Raw genomic sequence first — 26,567 nt, 5'->3', positions numbered from 1 at the left:
ACTTGTGATTATATGTTAAAGTAGCGTAAGTCGCCTTAAGTAAATTTGAGTTATTTTAAACAATATTTTCTAGATCCGATATCGTGATTTAACCTAACAATATCTTGGACACTAATGCTTCAAATTAATGCAAAATACAGACAAATGATATGTCCATATTTATACTATAAATCAATATATATCCTCTTGCAAGTAAAAAAAACGGCTTTTTTGTAATTTTTTTTTTAATAAATAAATTAAAATTTACTTTTACTTATAATGTTCTTTATTAATCGGTGATTCATTTTAAAAAATTTTCAATTCCCTTGATTCTGTAGTTGATCTCCATGAGCACCTCTGTAAGACTTTGTATAGCACTGAGAAAGTTTTCTCCACTTAAAATCATCTCATATACAGAAACCAAAAAAAAAAATTATTATAACCATGAAAGAATACAAATAATGATCGAAGGACTAATCAAAAATCTGATTTTTGACGAAATGGCGGCTTCCCAAAGAATGGTGTGGTTTGTGGAAAAGTTTACACCTCAGAGTGACTTAAAAACTCGTTATTAAAAATGGTATTTCTTCGATCAATACCTAACAAAATTCTTACAAGTACGCTCTTACATGCAAAACTATTTGCCGAATCACATTATTTTTCGAATCACCATTTCTTAGAGTTATTTATGGAACTGACCTTTACAAATTATACAAAATATTTCTGAAGTCAACCCGAACTTTCTTTCTATTATTTTTCGTTTCGGCATTCCTTAGAGTCGTTTTTGGAATCGAGCCTTACAAATAAAAATATTCTTTAAGTCAGACCTAACCTCGCAAACGTATTTATTAAAGTTTTTCCAATTACACTAACAAAAAATAAAAATTAACCACAATTTTATTCAGTAGAAATACCAGTTAATTTTTCGCTACCACATAATTCTCTCATCGATGGTCAGCTGTCAAATATATTAAAAAATCAACGATGCAAATAAATTAAGGCGCAATATTTTTTGACATTTTTGACAGTTTGGTGTCACTACCCACGGCAATAAGAATTTTCGCATAATAAAAAGGGTTGGTAGTTGTAAGTTAATGTTGCTAAGAATTTGCACATTTAATATTCTCATAAGTATTTGCCATTGTTTCCAAGAAAAACGCATTTCAACGCCATAACCAATTAGCAAAGAATTGTCAAAAACATATCTACATACCTTTGTGGGTATGACTGAGTCAGAAAAGTTAGCAACAGCGATTTAAACGTGGGAATACTAACATGAAGCAATATAAACAATCATATATGAATAATAAATACAGAAACTGTTACGAAAAAATAAAAATGAAACTAAAAATTGAAATCCGACAATATAAATTGCATAAAAAATGTCCAAAAATATATCAGAAAATATTTACCACAAAAAATATATGTTCTAATTTTTTTTTTTTTTTTTTTTTTGAATAATAATGCATTATAATCGCAGCATTGTTAGCACTATTTGATTGCAAACAACTGGGGAGAGAGGGTGAGAGATAGAGAGAGCGCATTTCGTAGTGACATACGCCAAATATTTGCTTAAATTTCATTGATTTAATTAATTTAAAAAACTATTACAGCGAATATAAAGCCATAAATAATGCAAGCAAATAACGGCACTTCAAACAAATCAGAAATAGAAAGCGAAATCTGTCAGATAAAATAATCAGCTGTCAGCCAAGTCCGTATGTCCGTAACTTGGTCAAATCTTTCACGTTTGCCATAGCTTACATAACCTCAAATTCGCCAACTCAAATGCGCAAAAGTTACGTCCAGCGCGGCGTTGCTGTAACCATTCTCATTGCGGCTTTTATTATGCTTGACAATTTTATCATTTAATGCGTATTTAAAAGCACATTTTTCGGGAAATATTTGTACATTAAGTGGAAAAAATAATAAAATTTAATTATGGCAAAAATTGCAAAAAATCGTAAAAAGCGTTTGGTTTTAGGTCAACTTTGTACTTAACTTTTTCCCTTTTAATTTAGTTACTGAGAAATTTACAATAAATTTTTTAAAGCGGTTGTTTTTGTCTGGGTACTTTTTTTAGCATCCGCATTATAATTATTTAAGTTTACTAGGCAAACGTTGGTAATAAGGCCAGTCATTTTACGATGCTAACTGCCTTCCGTAACCTGGAAAGTTGAGCATTGCTAACGTCAACGTGTCGTAAAGTTGATGTTTTCTCAATCTATCTCAGTTTATTTTCTTTTAGAAGCTCAGTGAATTTTTATCCTCCTTTTTTTACAACGTTTGCCTTCAACAACGAATATCATGTATTGATAATACAACTTGTTCGACGCTCTGGCCTCATTTTCTTTGGAAAGTTTTACTTATGTGCTGTAATAAATACAGTTCTTTGGGGAAACTGAGTTTCGTCCGTATTATATCGATCAAAATCAGAAAATCGAGTATTCTCCGAAAATTTCAAGTTTATCTGACAAATGCACCATTTTTGGAAGTCCTCTTGGAGATCGGTTTCGGGATCAAGGAAATCCAAAAATTTTCAAAATTAATAGTTGTTCAATAAAGTATATTAAATTATGTAAATGTGCAATATTTTTATTTATTATTTAAATAAAGTGCCTCTTCAAAAATAATATAAAAAAATGTGATTTTCTGGCTTTCAAGAAGCTGTAATTCTTTAAAAGTCTTCTCTCAAATAAAGGTCTACCTAAATATTCTATATATAATATAATTTATTTATTTATGCCTAAAATGTACTTCAATACAAAGTAGCTGATAACCGAAACTCGCAGCCATGAACTCATTAAATGAATCCGTTACTTATTGTAGTTTCTCTTGGATATGCTACCTTTTTAAATAAAATTAATTGACTTAACAAATTGTTCAGATTACATTTTTTTGCTTTAAATTTTCAAATATAACAAAATATATTACCAGCTGTATGACCTTTAGCAAGGTGAAATATGATATATACCATTAAAAGCGCCATAAAAAGGAGGAAAACACATACAAATTAAAATAATTAACGAGTTAATAAAAAATGAGACGGACATATAAATGCTTATGTATAGTTATATATTTTAAATAATTGCTGATGTCACAAATAGCGTGGCAACATTTTGTGTTCGTTTATGAAATGGTTGTAATTTGAGAATGTTGAGCATTTGAAGCTTATCAGAAAGAAAACGCATATAAATGCATAGATTTTAAATAAAAATAAATTTAAGTTTAGAAGCGTCAATACCGCATAAAAATATTAATATAAACAAATTAAAAAATTTATAAAAATCGAAAAAAAATTTAAAAAAAAGTTTAAAAATTCAAATAATAGGAAAAAAATTTAAAAACATCAAATTAACAAAAATTAAAATGAAAAAGGAAATGAAAAAATTAAAAAAACTAATTCAAAGAAATTAAAGGTGCGTTAAAAAGCGACAATACCATACAAAAACACGTAAAAAATTTAATAAATAAAAAATAATAATAATAATAATAAAAATATTTTTAATTTAAAAAAATGTAAATTACATAATAACAAAACGAATTGAATTAAATGCAAAAATTTATAAATTACAAAAAAAAGGAAATTAATAATTAAAAATAATAATAATTACTTAAATAATGTTCAACAAATAAAGTCCAAAACCAATAGATCATAAGCAGAAAGCCATTAAACAAGTTCCCAAAAAATATTATATAAAGCAAACAAATTAAATAAAATTGTGTATACGCACTTCTGCAAGTGACTGTGATCGTACGGTACAAAACGAAAATAATCATTATCCATTTAAGCGTTTGTTTTGTTATTGCGTAGCACACGGCGACAAATAAAAAATCAAAGTAAATAAGTAATAGTTTTAAAACGCTTTGCTGCTAAGCGCTCAACATAAATTAGTGCCGCAACTTGTGGCACACACTTTTTTCACCAGCGATGTGGTAACGTTCAACTTTTAATTTGTGTCGCCGGTAACAACGTTGCACAAATTAAGCCACAAAAATATGACTGACAGCTGCGGTTGAGGAGAGATGCAAATTGTGTGAGTAGTGCAACGATGGCGCTTGTTAGTAGTTAGTTATTGTTGTTATTATTGTTGTTGTAGATGGTAGTTATGGCTGTTAACGGGCGTTGAAGATTTAATCGCATATAATTGTAACTGCAGGAGTTGCTGGATTTTATTAATTTTGTTTTTGCTATTGTTCTATTTTTTTTGTTGTATAACAGTTCTTATTATTGCTTTTAATGCTGTAATGGTCAAAACTAATTTTATTAGCATTGGTTTGTTGTTACCGCCTGATTGTTAAATATTTGGTATCTTTTTGTTATTGTTGCTGTAATTTTTTTTTATGTACTATATTTAATTATTTTAAATTATTATAAATATTTATGTACTATATTTAATTAATAATTATAATTTTGGTTAACGCTTAGTTTCTTATTTCACTTTTTACTTTATTTTTACAATTTTTATAATAATTTTTTTTAAATATTTTTATTATTTAAAAATTTTTTTTTAATTTTTTTTTTAATTAAAACAATTTTTTTTTTATTTAGTGTATTTATTTTATTAATTTTTTATTTTAGTTGGTTTTTTGATAAATTTACCTACTTATCAAATTATATAAAACCTTTCATTTAAATTTAAGGTATTTCTATAAAAAAAGTAATGTGAAAAGAAGATTGTTGCTAAGATTTCATATCAATCTTTGTTGTTGTTGCCTGAGTTGGCTCTTATTACATGTGTACTGTTTGATAACCGTTATCTAGAAACATACATATGTACATGTGTATGACACTTGTGATTATTAATTTGTTTGTTCACGTATTAACTTGAAGTACCTTTATTAGATAAGGCTATGATAGCAATGCATATAAATATTGACCAGCTAGATGATTGTGCGCTTTCAGATTTTTTTTACCAAGAAAGTATTTTTTGTTCTATTGTAGTAGTACGTAGTCTAAATCGATTTTATAATCAAATCATAACATAGGGTATTTTAAGTTCTTTATTTTATTGTGTGAAAATAACTTTTCTTTTTTTCGTTTTGATACATTTCAGTGATTCCGCGAAAACCATTATAGTTTGAGGCGTGATTTGAAAGTAAATGTGGGAAATTTGTTAGAAGATAGAGATTCTGGTTAATAAATAATGTTTTTAGTGTAGTTTCGCCCCCTTTTGCAGAGCATTAACATTATCCGTTACATATGTAATGTTCATTACGTTGCTTAAAAAGATGTTGCTCATACGCATGGTCTTACCACAACACACAAAGTAGGAGAGTAAACAAGGCATTAAAATAATTTTTGTAGTTTTTATTCTTTTACTTTTTAATTGAGTATTTATTTTTAGATAATTTTTTATATTTTTTTATTTCTTTTTAATATTTTTTTATAATTTTTAAATCTTTTTCTTCACATTTTCTTGTATATTTTTGGTTTTGTAAGATTTTTTATTTTTCTTTATATTTATTGATTTTTTTTATATAATATTTTTTATTTTTTCTATGTGCATTTTCATTTTATTTGATTATTATTTTGTTTTAATTTCTAATTTTTGCCATTTACTTTGCACATTTTTTGTGGCATTACATTAGTTACGCACCATAAAATTAGTTACACTTTCACGGCACGTAGCCTGACAATTAAACTAATTACACGCGTGTTGAGGCATAAGCACTTGTACTCATATAAAAATTTATACATATTTTTTATTGAATTTTAGTCATTTTTTTGATTTATTTTGCAGCAAAACACGTTAATTTGTGTAACTTTGTTTTACTTCTTTATACATTCAATTATGCGAATATATGTATATACTCGTATGTAGGTTATAAGTATGTTTACACATGTATCTTTGTAAATTGCACTCATTTGCGCTAACAACGTGATAAATATAATATATATATATACATATATGTGTATTTAATCTCGCTTTTTATCTCATTTGGACTAAATGCAGTTGATATCGTTGGGTATATTTATTGCAGTATGACTTTGTACATGTATTTTAGATGTGCATGTACATACATACATAAGATCTTCGGGAGAAATACTTATGTACGAAAGTGAAGTAAGTGCTACTTTATTATATAAATGAAAATTTCTCTCATATTATATCTTCTTTTTATATTTAATATTTTTAATTTTTATTTAATTTTTAAAATTTTTAATTGCTTTTTAATTTTTTTCTAAAGGTTTTTTTTAAATACATTTTATCCGTTTTTTACTTCTTATTTCATTATATATATATATTTTTTTTTCGTTTTTTTTTATATTATATATTAGTTTATTTAATTTTTGTCTTTTGTTTTTTTTATTTTTTTTAACACAGTTTCGAATACCATCATTTTCATGCTTGTATATATATTTATATGCTTAAATATATGTATATGTATATGTGTATTAAAACATAGTTGACTATAATCATAAGCACTGCTTTTGCCAATGTGATTTCATCTCAGCTTTTTGCCACTTTTGTTCTTTTTTTCTTTCCTCGCAAAAATTTTTTCTATGACGAATCAACACAGTGTTCTGACGGTGAAATTGTGATATGCAAAAAAGGCATACAACTTTTGCCGCACAAAAATAATTATATTTGCTATGTCTACATACATATGTATATATATATATGTATATATATGAATGTATGTTAGCAAATTTCTATTTAATTATTTTTGTAGTTAACATATTCTTTTACAAGTATTTTTATTATTATTTTTTGTACATACATACATACATATGCATGAAAAACGCTTTATGGCTGCATTTTTATGTATGCTTGTTTATAACATAGGAATACGTACATTTTTTGGAACTTATGACGCATGGCCAAAGTTTGTCGACAGAAATTAAGCCAAAAAAAGTAGAAATGTACAAACGTTTTTATATTTAAATTTTCTGTGAAAAAATATTTGAGCCAGATTCAAACTAATTTACACTAACTTCGATTTAAAAACTAGCATGCAGAAGATAATTAAATTTTCAATAAAGTTACCTCATTCTTAAATAAATCCCTCAGTTTTTGAAATATTGATCTGAAAATTTTTAAACATCATTTTCTGCCAAAGAGGCTGTTCATTTGTCGGAATCATCGATATCGGAACACTATTTCATACTTTTTTATTTAACGAGATATCTTCACGAAATTTGGCATGGCTTATTGTTCAATGCAATGCTTTAATCTTGCAACAATATGTTTAGATCGTACCACTATAGCATATAGCTGTCATACAAATTGACCGACCATAATCCAAATTACACTCATATTATACCCTTTTATGCTATAAAAAATGCACCTGTGAAGGATATTATAGCTTTATTGCAGTCGCAGTTAACGTTTTATTTTTGTTTTTAGTTATTCTTTCTAAAATTTTCGCTCTCTGCCAAATTTAGTTTTCAACACCTTTGTCTTAATTTCATTTCGTCGCTCACATGTTTCCAAAGGCAGCCATATTACTTTTATAAAATTGTATAATTTTATTTCATTTTGTTTATTTTTATCACATTTTCTTTTTGCTTTGGCCTACACACAACTAATTTTTACATTTCACAGACGACACAAGGCGCGAAAATCAATTCGCACTGCCGCGGCGACGCAAGAAACTGAAGCGCAACTTTCGCACATATGTATGCATATAGACATATATACAAGTATGTGTCTACCAGCTTAGATGTATGTATGTTTGCAAAGGCATATATGTACACATATATGGTAAATGCAGAGGCGTCGACGCAGCAGGGTGTCAGTCATTAATGATGAGTTGTGCTTTTTTGTGTTTTTTATTTTCTTTAAGTTTTGGCTTCTCTAAGCGCACATTTAACTCATTGCTGTTCGCATTTTGTCGTAGTCATTAAGGCGTAACAAAACTCCCAAAGAAATATTTGGCACAACTAACAATGAATTTGTATTGATGAAGGCAACGGCGTGCAAAACCATTTGCAACAAAAATTAAGTTTTTGAAATTTGGTAAATCGTTTGGAGAAACACAAGTGGAAAATTAAACAAAAAACAACTTTTGTTTCAGTTTTAAAATGGTTTATTGTTAATTACTACTAAATGAAGGAAGACCTTTTGATAAAAATTTATTTAAAATATTGTTTTTTTTTTAACAAGCGATGTTATAATACCCTTCGCAATTAAAAAAGTTTTCCATACATAAACTTGATGTTGATGGTTCAGTTTGTGTGACAGCTATATGCTACACAGATTCGATCTGAAAAATTTATTCCGAGATTACACCTCAACCTTAAACAATAATCAATACAATATATCTTGAAGATCTCTCGCAAAATAAAAAAATTTTGCATAGTGGTTCGATATCTTCGGTGCTAGCAAATGAGCAGCTTATTGAGAAGAAAGGGATGTGTGCAAAATTTCAGGTCGAAATCTCAAAAACTGTGGTACTCGTTCACACATAACTTCAATTTACGTTTTTGGCATTCTTTAACAAAAAGAAAATTTTTTAAAGTGAAATGCAATCAAGATACACTTTTATAAATCTTTTTTGCGTTTTTAAACAAATTTAATTTTTTTACATTAAAAATTTAATAATTTTTATTTTTTTATAGTGTTTAGTTTTTATTTAAAGTCGATAATTTTCGATTTACTGTTTTACTGTTAAAAGTCAATTTTTGTTTTTTTTTTATGCAAATGTTATGTTTTTTCTAAATTTATTTTTTTATATAATTTTTTTCGGTTTTTAAGATGTTCATTTTAAATTTTATTATTTTTCTATTAAAATTTTTATAAGTTTTGCATTTTTTTTTCTAAGAGTATTTTTTAATTTAAACTCCATAACTTTTTATCTAATCAATTGATCTTCGTACTTTAATTTATCGTTTTTTATGCAAACGTTATATATTTTTTTAAGTTCATTTATTTACTTTTTTTTTCAAAGGTTTTTATTTTTTTTAAGTTGTTCTTTGGTTTTTAAGAAACATATTTAAAACTTTTAAACTCATAATTTTTTTATTATTTGATTTTTTCTAAGTTCATTTATTTTAATTTTATAAATTTTCCTTTGTTTTTAAGAAACATATTTTCAGATATTATTTTAACAATAAATTTTTTATTAATTTTATTTTTCATTATTATTGATTTAAAATAATTGTTCAGCACTTTATATTTTCAAACTTAATTATTTTTTAACTTATTTAATTTTTTAACTAATTATTTTATATAATTTGAGTTTTATTTTGCAATAATTAAAGTATTTTCAAGGTATTTTTATAAGAAATTTATCATATTTAATACTTTATTTATTTATTTATTTTTTTAATTATTCACTTTTAGTTCTTTGTTTTAAATTTTGCTATTTTTCATTATTAAAATATCTTTTCTATGAATGTGTTACAAAACTTTTCCAGTGTTTGCCAAGAACCCCTAAAATTTTGCACAATTTCTTTTTTTTATACTTTTTTATTATTAAAACCGTTTTTTTTACAATAATACCACTGCTTACGCTATGATATATGCTTTTATTAATAAAAATTTACTTTCGCTCATCATAGCGAAAGAATAAACCACAAAAGAATCAACAGTTAACACATTTATGCTTCCGGTTTGCACAAAATAAAAATGAGATTTTAGACACTGAGGCACGACAGGAAGCTAAATAGCCAACAAAACAACAACACTGCTACACATAATTTTTTTGCAGACATTACAAACAAAAACAATAATAACAGAAACAGAAATAGAAACAACATTAATAACAATAACAGCAACAAAGTCGAAAATCTTATTACACCTACTTTCGTTTTCACTTTCGACAATTTCGGCAAAATCTGGCGTCACTAATAACTTTATGTTGTATTTGCTGAATATTTCACGCACACAGCACTTTAGCGTCAAGTATTATATAAAATAATTTGCCTTGCTTTGTTAAATTCACAATTTTTTGTTAGCTTGCCGGCAATTCTCGCACTTTTTCGCCGCCGCGCTAAAATATTGCAAATCACAAAATAAACAATTATACACAAATATTGATCACGTTATGCTACCCGCTTGAGTATTCTAAAAATCGCTTAATTATTATTATTTTTGTTTTTCTTATTTTCTTTACCGAAACGCACACGACTTCGACTACCGCACACGTTAAACCCGCAATTCACACGCAACCATTTCGCTTTGCCGCAAACTCGACACTAAAATTTGCAAACGCATTCGAACGTTTGAGCTGAACGTTGCGAGGCGGGTTTAAGCCAACAATGCTGACATGCAATGCACAAAACAAAAGCAACAATAACAATATAGCAAAATATATTGAAAGCAGTTAAAAAGCTTGAAGCTTCGAAAGCTAACTTGCTGTGCTTGTTGCGTGCTGCGGTTCGCTATGCCAGGCAACATGTTCGGAGCCGCACCTCCACCTATTGCCGGTTGGCTGGTTGACTGGGTAATGATTTTTTTTGTTGAATTATTGGTTGTAAAATTAAATACGACCGATATGTTTGTATTTGCAATATTTTCAGTTCATAATTATTATAGGCAGCGATTTGCGGAAATGGGCAGTTGAAAGCCTAATTAAAGGGTCGTTAGGAAATTTTTGAAAAACATATATGTAAGGTTTGTAGAGAGTGTGTGAAGACTTTTTGCAAAAATGTGGTAATTTTTAAATTATTTGTTTATGGCAAAAATAATAAAAATACTAAAAAAGAAATGGAAAATATTTAACTGGCAAAAATATTCAAAAATAACTGAGAGCTGGTATACGAATATTGACCATAAGCCATTCACATACGTAGCACACATACAAAAGTGCCGTTATTTCTGGTATTTTTTTACTCAAAATAATGAGAATACAATGCACGACGAAGTAGTGGTTCATATTCCAAATTCCAATAAAGGAGCCAGAAGTTAGATATCTGCTACGAACCAAAAATCTCTCTGCTTTGAAGCCAGAATCAAAAATTAATTTAATTGTTCATTGCCAAAACAGAGAGACCTCGAAAGCCTGTACGGTGGTTAGGCACAAAATGATCTCTATGACAGAATCCAAAACGGACATATGTTCTCATAAAAAGGCATCGACTGACGATGCCAAAAATATGTTCTCAGTTAAAAATCTTATATGTCAGAACCAATGGAATCCACTAAACTACAGAGCGCCATTTCGCAAACTTGGGGTGTACTATATTTTTTCAGGTGCTGGAATTCAATATTAAGAGTCAATCTGGTGTCTAAAGTAAATAAATAAATAATATGTATGGACCGCGATGGCCAATTGGCCATTTAAATAATCAGGTAGATCTTTTATTCAGGGATCTCGTATATTAAAAGCCACACGCTCACGCGAAAAATTTAATAACTCGCTGTTTTCGAGGTTATAGCAACGGTAACTATAAAATCTGAACCAAGAAAAAAAGTACACGGCATTCCTCTGAATTGTAGTTTATGTTCTCCATCACGTTAAGAAATATTACTCATACGCCATGTGCATGATTTTATTTTGCCTTTAATTCGTTTGATTTTTTCAAAATTCAAAAACAAAAAAGTATACAGAAAAACTTTTCATTTACTAAATTTAACAAGAAACACAATTCACTTACAAAAAAAATCGTTTTAATGAAGAAAATCGCAACAAATAGCTATGCTCTCAAACTTAACTACCACTAACTGCTCCATAAAAATTCACTTTCAGCCACAAATATACATATATTATATGATTTTGCAGCATCTGGCTTGATAGTGCACCTATCATTTCGATTCATCGCGCATTCCATTTTCACAAAAACACACGCAAACGCAAGCGGAAAAAGTGAATCGCTCAACCAGCTGTTGCTACCGTTTCCAAAGCTTTTTGTTTTGCTTTTCATTATTTCAGCATTAGCACGCTAAATTTTTCTCACCCACTTTCACGTTACGCCCCATTGATGCATCTCCACAGATATGGGGGAAATTTCCATATTGCAAATTGGTTTATACATAAATATATATATTGGTGTGAATGCCTATAAACAACTACTGTATAAATAACTGCTTTTCCGCTTTTGTTTTTCAACGCTGAAGTATGGCTTTCTTGTTGATTGCCTGTTGATTTCTGTGTTGTGATGCTCACATGCGCATTTTTTGCTTTTTTTTTAATGATTTTTCAATGCAAAAATGTGTGGCATTTGTTGGCTGGTTGCTTGCAGATCGGCACAATAAACTTTTTGCCACTTTTAATTATATATTTGGATGTTTCTTCTTTGTACGTTTTCAATGCATTTGGATGGTAATCTGTATTTGTTATTTTTTGTTATTATGCTGCATTGCCTTTTCGCTACATTGTTTTGCATTTCACGCCACCATTTTTCTTTCACCACTAACGCCGTTTGATTGGAGTTGTTCCTCACGGAAATATTTTCTAAATTTGTAATTACCCTTTATTTTTTTGGATTTTCTTAAATTTAAAATTTTTATTTTCTGTTATGTTAAGTTATGTTATGTTATTTTATTTGATTATTGGAGTTTTTCCTCACGGAAAGATTTTCTAAATCTTTTATTGATTTTTTTATAATTTTTGGATTTTTATATATATAGGTATATATATATTTTTTTTTAACTTTAATGTTATGTTCAGTTATGCCACGCTATGTTATTTTAATTTATTTTATTTTGTTTTATTTTATTTTGTTTTATTTTGTTTTATTTGTTTTATTTGTTTTATTTTTTTGCATATACATTTTTTTTGTTTTTTTATATAAAGTTTCCGGAAACCAGGAGAACAGTGCAGTATAGTTTGGATATTTTTGAAAGTGTTGCCACTTGTTTGAGAAATAAAATGTATTTAAATATGTAAAAAAACGCAATTGATAGGAAATAAAAAGTATTTTATAAAAATGTAGATAAAAAACCTTTAACCAGAATTGCCACCCTCTGAAAAATATAAATTAATTAGTCAAGTACTATTTTATTCAATAATTAGCAATTTTAATTAACAGAAAGTGGGTAAATATCATTTTTACAAGCAGTCGGTGCCTTCAAGACAAATAAAAATTCCAAAACTTTTTAAATATTTGTCATAAAAATTAAACTAAGTTAAAACAAAAAAAACTAGCAAAAAGAAAGAATTCGTGTATTTGAGCTTGTGAAACTTCAGTTGGATCAATTTTTTCTATTAGCGAACTTGTGAAACACTTTGATTATGGGTTTATTTCTTTCGAAACAACATTCAAATTTTAAAACTTCAATTGCTTGGAAACCCTAAACAAAAATAAATATTTTGAAACTAGACCAGTATAAAAGTATAACATATATTTAAAATAACAACTTTTTACACTCTTGCATCTTTTCCTCATTAAGAGGTTTTTAATTTGCTGTCCATTCTTGACGCATTCGTGAAATGTAATAAAATCTCTATACGGTGGATGTTCGATGCTAAAAGTGTTTATATAATATTAAAATCTATTTAACTGTATATAATTGATAAAATGATCTAAGGGTTACATATAAATACAGAGAACTCCATTTTATGTATTTTTCGCGGAAAATCTGGAAACTTGGTTGGTTTCCCAGCCATAAGGATTGTTAATAATTATGTGAATTTATGTATATATTCTCACAATTATAAAATATTTTGCTCGAGTGCACCCAGGAATTTAGCTTGGCTTAAAACAAGTGGAAACATATAATACGAATACATATACTTGTACATAAACCGTCCTTTAGCACTTGCAGTACGATTACCCACTATTTGCATTATTCTCCCATATAAATTGCAACAAATTTAAATGCTTTTGTTTCACATTTGCTAATTACTTACGCAATTATGCACAATTTTGCTATTATCGAAGAAAAAACATAAAGGAGCACCTGTGTGCATGCGTCATGATAGTAAATTTTTTTTAGTTGAGGAATTATGAATGCTTTGTACAAGTTTTTTTCTTTTTGTTTTATTTTTGTATTGCGATTTTTTATACTTTTTGCCGCATAATTTCTTGCTCGTACCTGTGAAAAAGTCACTCAAGTGTAGACAACAATGCCATGTAAGGCGGTGAGAAGTCAACGAAGATGTGCACTGGAACTCGTTTTACGTGACTGTCAAGTGTGGGAAAATTGTAGCTGTATACATACATGTATATTTGATTGTATATGTGAATGTGTAAAAATGTTATGATATGCTTGGGTGGACTTTTGATATATTTATTTGTATGAGTATGTGCATGCTTATGTAGAAATATGTAAATTTATTGACATGCAATAATGCAAATTGGGATTATTAGCGGATTATGGTTAATAAGAACTCCTGTATTTTAATTTATGTAATTGGTATTAATTTATTGTATCTATTAATTATATTTGTATATTGTTGATTTTAACTATTATACACATAAATATATATACATAAATAAATATATGGTATATATTTTTTTTTATTTTCAATAAGTTGATTAATTAGGCTTTACGGCTCAATTAACTATAAGTTTTTATTAGCCTTGACTTAGTGGGGAGTTAATAGAAATACTAGAAATACCTACATACTTACATATGTGAACAACAATGCATTGGTGAATTCGTAACAACTGATTTAATTTTTTAAACTGCTGCATTAAAATGGGTTGAAAAATTAAACATATACATATATAAATATACAATCACACCTAACCTCAGCTGCGCATTTTGATAATGTTTCAGCATTATAAATTGTATGGATAATTAATTTTTGCCATTAATTAATAGAATTCAGCAATTTTAATTAACAGAAAGTGGGTAAATACAGTTTAGATATAAATAGTTGTCCTTGCCACAACTTCTTGCAAGTAGTCGGTGTCTTTGAAGACAAAATTTTTTTGTATCAAATTAAAATTATATCAAAAGGTCCATATATTTTTGGCGAACCATAAGCTAAGTTTTGAAAAATATGTTAAATAACAATCTATTATAGTTGAAACTACACATTCAGTCTAGAAAAAGCACAATCTAATACCTGCTTTTGACCTAATCAACTAAGACAATATAAGTCAGATCTGCTTTAAAAGTTATAAGGAATTTTACTAAACTTGAGTAACACCTTAGGTAATTACACATACTTAAGTAATTGAACTTGTGAAACGCTTTAGATTATGAAATTCATATAGGTGAACTTGTGAAACAGCGCATGACTCAAAGTTTATCAATATGAGCACTTATATCACTGGTTTAAAATAATTAAAGCGGCTGAAACAGCTGTTATACTATATTTTATAAATTTAAGAGCATTCTAAATAGTAAGAAAACTTTAACTTGCTGAAATAAGAATAAGATAGCACTAAGAAAAGTAGTCAAAAATAAAATTCTAGCTTATGTATAGTAATAACATTGCGAAAACAACAAATTGCAAAGCTAATCATCATTTAATGGAACGAAAGCTGTTTACATATGATGGACTAATGAAAAACAAAAATGCATGCACATAGTAAAACGCAAAATAAGAAATGCAAGAAAGAGTATGGAACACATTTATCAACCATACTTTCAAGACTCTTCTCAGCTCAGTCTACCATGAAATGAAAGCGGCTGAATGTGTCATTAAAAAGCGACGCAAATTTCAAGTATAATATTAATACTACACAAAAAATGCGAGCAACTAAACAAAACTGTGGGAAAGTATACCCTAGTACTAAAGTCGAAGTATAGAAGCATGATGAAAGACATTTTTTTATGTTTATACTATTTTGACTACTAAACAAAGTTTAAAAAATGGCTCAAGTAACTGTATATCGTTATTTATGAGGTTCTTATTTATTAAACTTTGTCTACTATTTATGTATAATTAAGTAATTTACGTAATTCTTTTCCCATAAACAATAGTAATAGAAGCTGCATACTTCTACGTTTTAGTGCCAAGTCAAGAGCAACGGAAAACCTATGCTGCGCAGCTTTGACAATAGAAAATGCTAACAATTTGTGCTTAAGGCAACATAATTTCGTGGCACAAAATCATTACTCATCATTAATTTCCCATTCATACAGCTCGCCACGAAAACTAACAATTTAATGAGGAGTTAATGATAGAAATTTGTGGTTGTTTTGGCGAAGCTCTCTCAATTAAGGTGCATTTAAACTTCAAATCTTTTTCATTATTCCATCTAACAGCTTTGCTGTTCCACAAGTTCATTTACACGTAAATGTTCAGTGGTGGGTTAAAGTTGTCAGTTTTTGGAAGGTTGAACAATTAGTGTTTGTTAGAATTTGTTATACGAGCTCGTATCAATCGAATATTGTAAGTGTTCCACAAGTTCACTATCAAACAATGATCCACATATGGTAAGTTTTTAGCACTATATTTGTTATAATAATCTGCTTGAACCTAAAAATATATAAATTGAGCTTCAATTGACATTAAGATATATTTTTTTACCCCGTTTCACAAGTTCAATGGAGAAAAGTTAAGTGAGTTGAGGTATTATTTTCATACAGTAGATAAAATTAAGAAACTTATTGAAATTTTATTTATTTTTTTGCTAACGCAATTCAACAGCATCAAAACCAAGCTTTGAAAAATAACTGAAAAGTGGATAAAAGCATAAAAATGCGTCACCGCAGCAAGAAGCCAACATAGTGTGATACACAAACGACATAACTTGCTGCCAAACCAACTATCCAACCAACCATTTCCCCGCTGCCACGCAACCGTCACACTTTCATGCCATCACCAAGCCAAACAGGCAACCGCGACGGGTTTTTAACAGCGCATGCGCGCACGTTCACATTCCTATGTCATGACGCTGACAATGATGACGTTGTTGCAGTTGTGGTTTTTCACTGCACCAAACAACTACATACATAACTCTTATAATTATTGTGGTGGCAAAAGCATAGAGCAAAAAATATGCACTACAACAACAAGCGCATGCAACAGCCTGTTGAATGGCAGCTAACGCAAGCAACATTGCCAACACCACCGCCACCATCACTGGTTGCATGCCGCAGCGCGACAAATGCGAACCAACGAAGCGTGTAGCACTTCGAGAAAAAGGTCCGTTGTTAACTGATTCTTTGGCCATTGCTCTGGCCGTAGTAGTATGTACTTCATATATACAGGGGAGTCTACTGTTGCACTCTCCCGTAAGCTGGAACTTGAACAAAGCGATCTATTTGTTGGCTGGCCAGCTTCAATGCAATATCTTCACTTACATGGGCTTCGTTCAACTACTCACCTTCATTGCTTTTTTCCTACACGTTTTTCCTTGACTCATCACACAGTTCAAATATTCTTTCTGAGACTTAGGAACCGGTCTCGGACTACAACAAAACTATTGTTAAGCAAAATGAAAGCTGATAAGTATACAGTTGGCGAAAGAGCACTAAGACTGAAGGGCCAAGTTGTCATGGCAATGGCTTGCGAAGTCTTCTGCGTCTTCGTCTCATATTCTTGCTTGCTTGTGGCTCAACAGCTTTTGGTCTTTCGTTGAGATGAGAAAGGGGAGTGCCATGAAATTCGCTATGCAACTTTAAATGCGTTTGTTCTAAATTCCAATGATCTGTTCGCCGTCGGGCAAACAATGAAAGACAAAAATTTGTAGTACTAAACAGAATTGGATCAATTCCAAATAACACTAAAGCTGTAGCTCTTGGCAGGCTTAATCAAGCTGATCATTGTTAATATTTTTTATATTTATGATTTGGTTATTGTTTTGTTTGTAGCTACAGTTAATTTCAGCCAGCAATTGGAGCTTTGAGTAGACTTTAAAGATAGAAAGAAGAAACATATTTACAAGGGATTGTTCGAAACCATGATTCACCTAAAGCGTTCATTTCAAATACTGATTATATTTCTGAAAAGCCTCCCATTAAAGTTCAACAGAAGTTTTAAGGCGATATAAAACCGTTGGCTACGTCCATTTATAAGTCAATGGATAGTGAGGTTAGTGTACATTCTAGAGAATCTTTAAAAGGTATTTAATTTCTTCCGAAATCCCTCTAGATCTACGATATCATGAAAGCTTTCAGCAACGATTATCTAAAACAGGTGGCCACCACTGGTCATCTAGTAATCCAGATTTATTTCCAACAAGCTTTTTCCCGTAATGCCTTAAAAGTGAACTTCGAGCGATTTTAGGAGATTTTCCAGTACCAGTCCGAGTCAAATTTGATCTTGAGTGTATGAGTGACTTTTATCAGAGACCAATTCGAAGGTTTGACAGCGCGCACTGAGCGCTTTTAGAAAAATAATTTTTCCGTTATCTGCTTCCCATCTGCTTTGGACAGTCTATTTTCGCACAATAAAGACCAAGAATATAACAACAAATTATCACAATTACTTCAATAAATGGCCTTGAAGATATGCACGCCTGAGAATTATGCTGATGTCATAAAATTGAATAGAATAAATCATTAATACAAGCATTTCGAAAGTGATATCATCAGAATTGAAAACAAAATCATTTCATTGCAAGCAAATTCAACAAAAATGAAACAAGTAAATAAAAGTGAATATATACATATACCATATGTATATGAACATACATTTGTTATATGTTACTAACTTTCAGAGTTACTCATATACCAACAACAAGAACAGCATGTACCTAATACCGCGTGCTTGATTACAACAGCGCCAGCGAATCGTTAGCAATTAATCTAGCTCTAAGCGTTTCCGAAAGCGATCTTAAACGCAGACACATTGGAGTGCAAGCAAAATATGTGCTATTTGCTCTCTGTATAGTTTTTTCTATGCGCCGCTATGCGCCACCAACAACAACAACAGCACATATTCACCATTTATTTATGCCGTTTGCTGACTTCGATTGCGCAATGCCACTTCTCGGTCAATATATTGACCATTAATTTCAGGCGGAAATTGCGACATGTCCATCGTTGGCCAGCAGAAATTATCACACAAATAATTGTAAATAAGCGCAGAGGAAGAAAATGCGTGGAACTAAGAAAAATACAAAGTTGACATTTTTATTAGAGGAGCGCACATTTCTCTTTTCTCTTGCGTTAATTGAAAAAAGCCGATAACGATGGCGTAAATATGTATGTTGGGGCGAGGAGAAAATTTATAATACAAGGCGGTTTGATGGTTAATAAGTTGAAGTTGCATAGATAAAGAAATATGTAAGAATTAAGGAGTCCGCGAAGAAAAATATATTTTGCAAAAGTTTATAAAGAAAAAATATATATATATATATTTATAAAGAAAGAAAATATTTTAATAAAGAAAAAAATAATATTATAAGGAAAAAATATTTTTTTGAAGGAAAAGTTTATAAAGAAAAAAAATATATATTTATAAAGAAAGAAAATATTTTAATCAAGAACAAAAAATTATTTATATTTATATTCTTTAAAAGGAAAATATATTTTAATAAAAAAAAAGGTTATTGTATAAAAAAAATATTTATTTTTGTTAGTATAAAAAAAATATTTTTATGAATTAAAAATATTTTTGTGAAGAAAAAAATTATTTTTATGAATGAAAAAAATTATTTTGTAAATAAAAAAAATACTTTTATGGAAAAAAAATCGTTTGTGAAGAAAAAATATGTTAAAAAAAAAATGTTTGTAAAAAAAAAAATTATTTTCTCAGTAAGAAGAACATGCAAAATTATAAGAAAAAAAATGTAATATAAAAATATTTATGTACATTTTTAAGGTATATCGAGTATACAAATATGTATGTATATATATAATTATTGCTCAAAAATAATATGCAGGCGGTTAAAAATATTCAGACACATAGTATATGCCTGTATATATGCCTAAATACAAGTATATAAGTGCATTTTAAGTTTATAAAGCAAAAAATGACCTCAACCAATTTTCATTCATGTCAGTGCAATAATAATAAAAAATTTTAATCATTTTAATATTAACGAAAGCAAGATAATTTAGCAAGCAATTTACAAGTGCTGATTATGATATTTAGTTAAGATTATATATAAATCATATATGGTATAAAAATTGGTTTGCTTTAGTAAAATTTTGCTTACTGTCTCATCGAACCCCAACGGCGATTCGTTAGGCTGTCAGGATTGCTGTAACAAATAAATGAATCAATCAGTTAACAGTTTTAAAACAGTACAGTGGACAGCTAGAAAAAATAGTGTTTTTATAACGGTAAAATGTATATTGAATTGTGAGATGTTCGAAAATTATTATATAATTAAAATATGAAAGAAGAAAAATCAGTTATGAAATGGGTACATAAAATTTAAGGTTACCAATAAGCACGGGTTGGAGTCACCTTATTGTCTATCATTTATTTTATAGGGGATCTAGCTTATATTCTGGATAAATAGGCAGTTAAACAAGCAACTATTTGCAATCGATTGCTTGTTGTCTTCGTGGAGGCATAGAATAGAATTCCTTTCTCTCTAAGTTATCAAATGAGAAAGAGACTCGGTTTTAGAGAGATCTAGAGAGTATGATCTCAGAAGTTGGTACTCAAATCAAATCACATTTTATAAACAATTTTATTTCAAAAAATCTTGTCCGATTTATAAACAAAATATAGTCGAGTTTCCGCCAGAAAACGCTGAGAAAATATTTCAAAACGGAATTAATTAACAGGAAATGCTTAAAATCTGTGTCAAACTACGAGAGAACATTTTTTAGCAATTTTTGCGTCAATACAATGATTATATTTAACTTATATGTTTAATTAACAAAATATTGATTTTATTATGTTATGGTTTAGAGTGCAACTCCTCACCAAGATTTCCAGAATTAAAGCATGATAAAAGGCCTAAACATTTTGGTATAAAGTTCAAGCTTTACTATTAACAAATTAAGTAAACCACTTAACTTACAACTTAAGATAGTTTCGCCAACTTTCAGCCAGTTTACGGTATAAAGAGCATGACAACTATTTAAGAGTATAACGAAAAGAGAGCTGCAATGCTTAATCACTCTTGAGCATATTTTTTTAATCAATGAGAATATGAGTGAAAAGATCTTGCGCGCTCTTTGCCGTAACTATTACCGCTCTTTTGACAACAAATAACTTATTTATGACTGAAAGTAGTATATAAACGAAGTAAAATAAACAACAAACGATATTCGTCTTTATTTTATGACCTAAACATAACTAAAATACATATTCAAATTGAAAACCAGTTTTTTGTAAAAGTAAGACAGACTGGTGGATAGGTGTATATATGTACGTATATTGTATATATAATTTAACAAATAAGCAAGAAGACAAAGGGACAGACAGACAAAAGCAAAAAAATATCTGACTGGCATAGAAAATTAAACAATATGTAGTTAAGTTTGTTTATAGGCAGGTACTAATATGTAGGCATGCATATAAACGAAGGTGATCGGCATATTGGGGAAACGAACTGACATATGACAGTATACCGATAATATGTACTATATAAATATATGTATGTATGTATATTTGACATTTGCATATATAGTAAACCAGTCTTTAAGTTATTACGCAAACTTTTGGCGAAAATTAACACAAACAGAAAGCAAAATAGTAAATAATGAACTTAAGAAATGGCGAGTTGTCACTTTGACATTTATAGACACCATTAACTAATGCAGTCGCATTAGCGAGCGAGTTAGTGAATTTCTGTGAAGTGCTTAAATACTTATGCATAGATATTTCCATTTAAAGACAACTAATTATCGACAAACAATACACTCGGAGAGTAATTTATGACTACGCTGGTGACACTTGACAAACAAATGTACAATACATAAATCGTTGGTGGGTAGTAAAACAGAAAATCGTTAACTTCGGCTGCACTCAAGCGATAATACCCTTCACAGGTGTATTTCTTATTCCATAAGAGGGTATAAAAAGATATTTATCTTGAGTTTGACCGGTCAGTTTGTATGGCAGCTATATGCTATAGTGATCTGATCTGAACAATTTCTTCGGAGATTACATTATTGACTTAGGTTATAAACCATGCCAAATTACGTGACGATATTTTGTTAAATACAAAAGTTTTCTTTCAAGAACTCGATTCAGTTTGTATGGCAGCTATATGCTAAAGTTGTCTGATATAAGCGGTTCAAAAAAATAAGCAGCTTTTTGAAAAAAAAGAAAAAAAGGACGTGTGCAAAATTTCAGATCAACATCTCAAAAGCTAAAGGACAGACGGACCGGCGGATATGGCTAAAGCGACTCAATTCGTCACACTAAACAGTGTCAGACGTTTTCTTTTGAGTGTTACCACTCTTCAGGGTATAAAAATTGCTTTAAATAATACTCCGACTAACTAGCTAATCATGTACTTATTTACAATATTTACCTGGACGATGTGGTGGTGCGACGTAGGCTCATGCGCGCCCAATTGTCACGCGGAATGATGCTTAGCTCGTCATCGCTAAAAATGGCATAATAGAATGACAGCAATAAAACACAAATTAATAAATATCAACTATTTTTGCTTGCACGAAATTTCGGCACACTCACTTGTTCGATGCCGTTACAGCGTTGTCGTGTGGCGCCAGCTCCAATTCAACACCGCCAACACTACTGCCACCAGCGGCAGTATTGCTATTATTATTATTGACAACATCGGTGCCCAATAAACCGGCCGAAACGCTAGATGCAGTACGTTGATGATGATGATGGCGCTGATGTAGGCCACGCACTGCATTTTCGCCATAACCCTCATATGATTCGCCGTCCGAGAGTGAGGAGCATTGCGATTTAGCGGCGTCTATAAATGGAAACAGACGAAATGAAATATGGCATGCGAAAATTCACACTTCGTTTAGCTCACCTGTGCTGGAGGGCGGCGTTGAGGGCGTTGGACTTGAGTCACCCGGCGATTCGGCCTCGACGTAGAGGAAATCTCCGTTGGGCTTGGTGCCCTTCATGCTGGGCATTGGAGCCATTTCGCTATTTTATTGTTTATATTTTACTGTGTGTTTTGAATATTTCTTTTTTACTTAAAATACTTTGTGTTGATTTAATTTTGTTAATTTTTGTTTCCTTTCTATGTGTCCAGTCTGGCGGCGTATTTCAGCTGTTAATAAAAAAAAAAATATATATCAGAAATTTTGCTTTGTTTATAAATGTCAAAAGTTAATATAATATGATTTCTCTGGCAAGTAATAATGTTGTAAAGAGTAGTATTTTGGTAAAAAAGAACAGGGTGTATTTTTTCAATTTGGTTAAAATTAGCATTATCGGTATTAATCAACGCATTTCAGACAAAATGATTGTCTCTTCTAAAATTGTTATATCTTTTTTATTACCACAATCTCTTCAAGTAACTAATCCATACTTACGTATGTTACATACATTTAACTGTACATACATATCTTCAAATTTCGAACAACTTAACTCAGACAACAGACTTTTTCAAAGGCTAATCAAGTTTAATAATGTCAAGGTTTGGAATGTTCAAAATGTGTGGCAGATAAAGAAAAGCGCACACGAAGTGGAGTACGTAACTTGAACACAAATATACCTACATAATACAAAATACGTAAGTTTGAATGTAGGTGGGTACTTATATACATATATCTATATTTAAATAGATTATGGGGATATCTATGCACACAAGCTCATACATATGTACTCGTACTAGTAAGCAAAGTACCATGTTTGACTCAAATGGCTTTAAATTGGAGTGGCCACTGTCACGTGAGTCTTTGGTGAAAAAAAATTATTGGAAATGGGACACTTGAATGCAGTCAACTGGACGGTCAAATGTGTATATGGGAATTATGCTTGGCATGCCCGGTCTAAAGATATTTCTTTAATATGTTGATATGCCTTTGTGAGCTTTTGGAGCATTAAAGCACGTTTCGAATGCGCATTGTGCACATTAGACACAAGAAAAAAATGTAATTTGTCACGTGTGGATTATCTAGCGTATTGGTAGTTTATACAGTAGTGTATAAAAGTAAGCAGACATTTGAAAAATTGTTATAACAACAAGCTTAGCTAAAATTTTTAATAATAGTATGCGCGTGTGATAATGTAGGTGTAATATCTGAGTTAAAAATATTAAAATTAATTTTTTTTTTTATAAATTATAAACAAATAAAATATTAATTTTTATTTTATTTTTAAAATTTTTTCGTGCAGAAATTCGCAAGTATAAGTTTAATATGTTATTTTAAAGTACCAAATAAAATATTGATAGTAAAAATTATTAAGAATTATTCTTAGAACCAACAAAAATAAAATTTAAATTTAATTTTTTTTTTTAATAGTCCGATCTTTTATGGTAACCACAGTGCAATGGCTAAACTTATGTATTGTTTATTATGCTATGTTACTTAAGTATTTCTGAAAGTATGCCTCCAAACACTCACATATAAATATTGTGTATACTGTATATATATATGTATATATATATATCTGCGCTCATTTTTCAGCTGCCCTGAATTCATTGAAGTCTAAAGTGTCTAGAGCGTTAATAAAAAAACGATAAAAACTATACCATATATTGCAGATATTTTTTGTGCCAGTTTTTTTGAATGAGAGAAGGGGCATATTGAACTTAATCGCTTATTGATTCTTTTTTGTTGTTTATTGTGCTTTTGTGACTTACTTTTCATTGAACAAGCAAGATAATTGATTATAATTTGGAAGTAAGTTAGTTGAGGTTGTAATTTTTGGAAAAACTATAAGTAATCAAATTATAATTAAATCTGTAGGAATTACTGAACTTAACACTAGAGATTAGACACTAAAGAATGAAGTAAATAAATGATGGATATTATTGGTCCACGAGTATCAATGGTTTCTCAATACCAAAGATCGCATATCTAAACTCCTTAATTCAGTACATTTTCTTTCAAATATAATTGATTTCAAGAAGGTTTCCGAAGCACATATTTTCACAGAAAATTCTTAGAAATACTGAACTCGATTCTTGGAAACGTTAAAAAAAACGATCATAAAAACAATTCTGAGTATCTCTTTTATAGAATAAAGATACTATGAGTAGCACTTAGTGTAAGAACTCTAACTAATGACGACATTGAGCTTTCCACAAGCACAAGTTTTATTAAGAAAAATTTCTTAGGTGTATTGTAGAGTACATGTAATATTTTTATGCAGATAATATATAATACGAATAAATCACGGCTACTACGAAAATAAAGGCTTCTTTTGCAAATAAACTAATACACCAACAACTATCATTATTTGCATTTTTAACGAGTACTTCAAGCTATGAAGAGTTGGTGCCACACCTACCAGTGCAAACAAATCAAGCACGAAACGACAAACTTTCTTTCACAATATTGGCACTTTTATTGACTACTTTTACTCCAAAAAGTTTAATTTCGGTGCAATGAGAAGATCAATAGCAATTATAAGATAAGACCGTAAACAATGAAATTACCAAAATAGTCTACTAAGTACAGCTCAATAACTGTGCCGTTCATTTACTGTCAGCGTGCAAGTGAAAGTGCCCAAGACCACTTTCAACTGAAGCAATTTATTTTTGGTGACTTTAATATTTTTTGGGGAATTTTTGTTGGTGGGAAATCGTGTTTAGCAGTTGAAAAATGCGCTGATATGTCGCAGGTGCCCTGCAATTAGTGAAAAGCAAGTTTTTGCTTTAACCGTTTTTCCGAAAATTTCTTTTTTGCTTTTCACTAAATACAAAAGTAGCAACTTGTGTAGTTAATATGTATATTTACTTAGTAGTGGAAATTTCTTGCTAACGTTTTAGTATCATTACTTGTTTTACAATGATATGAATATTAGGTTATATTAAATAGTCTCCTACTAAATTTTTTTTATATAAGCGTACGTTTAATAGACAAAGGTGACAACTAGTCTTCATATTATATACCCTCCATGCTGAGGCTTTCTTCCTGAATCAACAAGAAACCACCTCACTGCACTAAAGGAGAGATTTTAGTCAAATATGAAAAAAGCAATGATAGAATATAATGGTTCTCATCTGGACCGCTTAGTTCTAGATACCGATATATATATTCCATAGAAGCAATTGAGATGAGATCATCAGATAGCTGTCTAAATGAAAATATGAAAAACAGTAATAGAATCTAGCATTTGTCTGTCTGAGCTGAACAATCACTTCATATATATAGGTAATATCATGGAAGCAAATGAGATGAGAGTGGTAAGCAGCTGTACAATATCATTTTACGCTATTGTCTCGCAATCCCGAGGCAAAAGAGACTAGCGGTTTTATAAAACAAGAAACTGAATCACGGCAAACGGTTTAAGGATTTTCAACCTCCTCCCAGCAAAATCTATGCATATCTCCGACATACCGATACCGATAATTTAAATTAGTGGAGTTATTTTATTAAAATTATTGAAATTAAAATTAGTGGAGTTGTTTGAGTCTGCAGTTATTTCGCTTCCGGTACAACTTTATATATAGAAACATAAGAGGAGCCTTCAATAAAAGAAAAAGTTCGGCGAAATATCTCTCCAAAAAACTTTCATATTTTAAATGAACACTACAACAAATATTGTTTCTATACCAGTTACCACCAATATCTAATTTATTTTTTTATAGGAACCTCCACGGCAGGTAATGATAGATCTCCGACTATATTCGTAAGATACAAATTATTTTTATATAGATCATTAATCGTTAGTTATGGGCTAAAGTCCTTTATACTCTACTCTTTACCCATTCAAAGAGCCTACCATAAAGATCTCCTCCCTTGGGTCAACACAAGCGCCCCAATTTTTTATATACAGATGCTCTGTAA

The 26,567-nt window shown here is 29.8% G+C and overlaps 1 protein-coding gene across 12 annotated transcripts in view; it reads right to left on the bottom strand.

The window, feature by feature from the left end:
- nuf (rab11 family-interacting protein nuf) overlaps window positions 1-26,567 on the bottom strand; it is a 119,154-nt gene that overhangs the window by 71,049 nt on the left and 21,538 nt on the right. For 6 of the 12 annotated variants that reach the window (XM_036358288.2, XM_036358285.2, XM_036358296.2 and 3 more), the window contains 4 exons: window positions 22,631-22,876; window positions 22,318-22,567; window positions 22,154-22,228; window positions 19,874-19,918 (listed from right to left, as the gene is read on the bottom strand). In XM_036358288.2, the coding sequence (XP_036214181.1) occupies window positions 19,874-19,918; window positions 22,154-22,228; window positions 22,318-22,567; window positions 22,631-22,745 (485 nt within the window). In that variant the 5' untranslated portion in view covers window positions 22,746-22,876. Of the gene's footprint in view, window positions 1-3,713; window positions 4,223-9,730; window positions 10,150-19,873; window positions 19,919-22,153; window positions 22,229-22,317; window positions 22,568-22,630; window positions 22,877-26,567 lie in introns of those variants that run through there. The other 6 variants (XM_014233008.3, XM_036358297.2, XM_014233013.3 and 3 more) reach the window with 4 other exon arrangements.

The sequence above is a fragment of the Bactrocera oleae genome, chromosome 6, assembly GCF_042242935.1.
Source record: "Bactrocera oleae isolate idBacOlea1 chromosome 6, idBacOlea1, whole genome shotgun sequence".
NCBI lineage: Eukaryota > Metazoa > Arthropoda > Insecta > Diptera > Tephritidae > Bactrocera > Bactrocera oleae.
The sequence above is the reverse complement of the archived record's forward strand: the minus strand, read 5'-3'. Positions and strand labels throughout refer to the sequence as shown.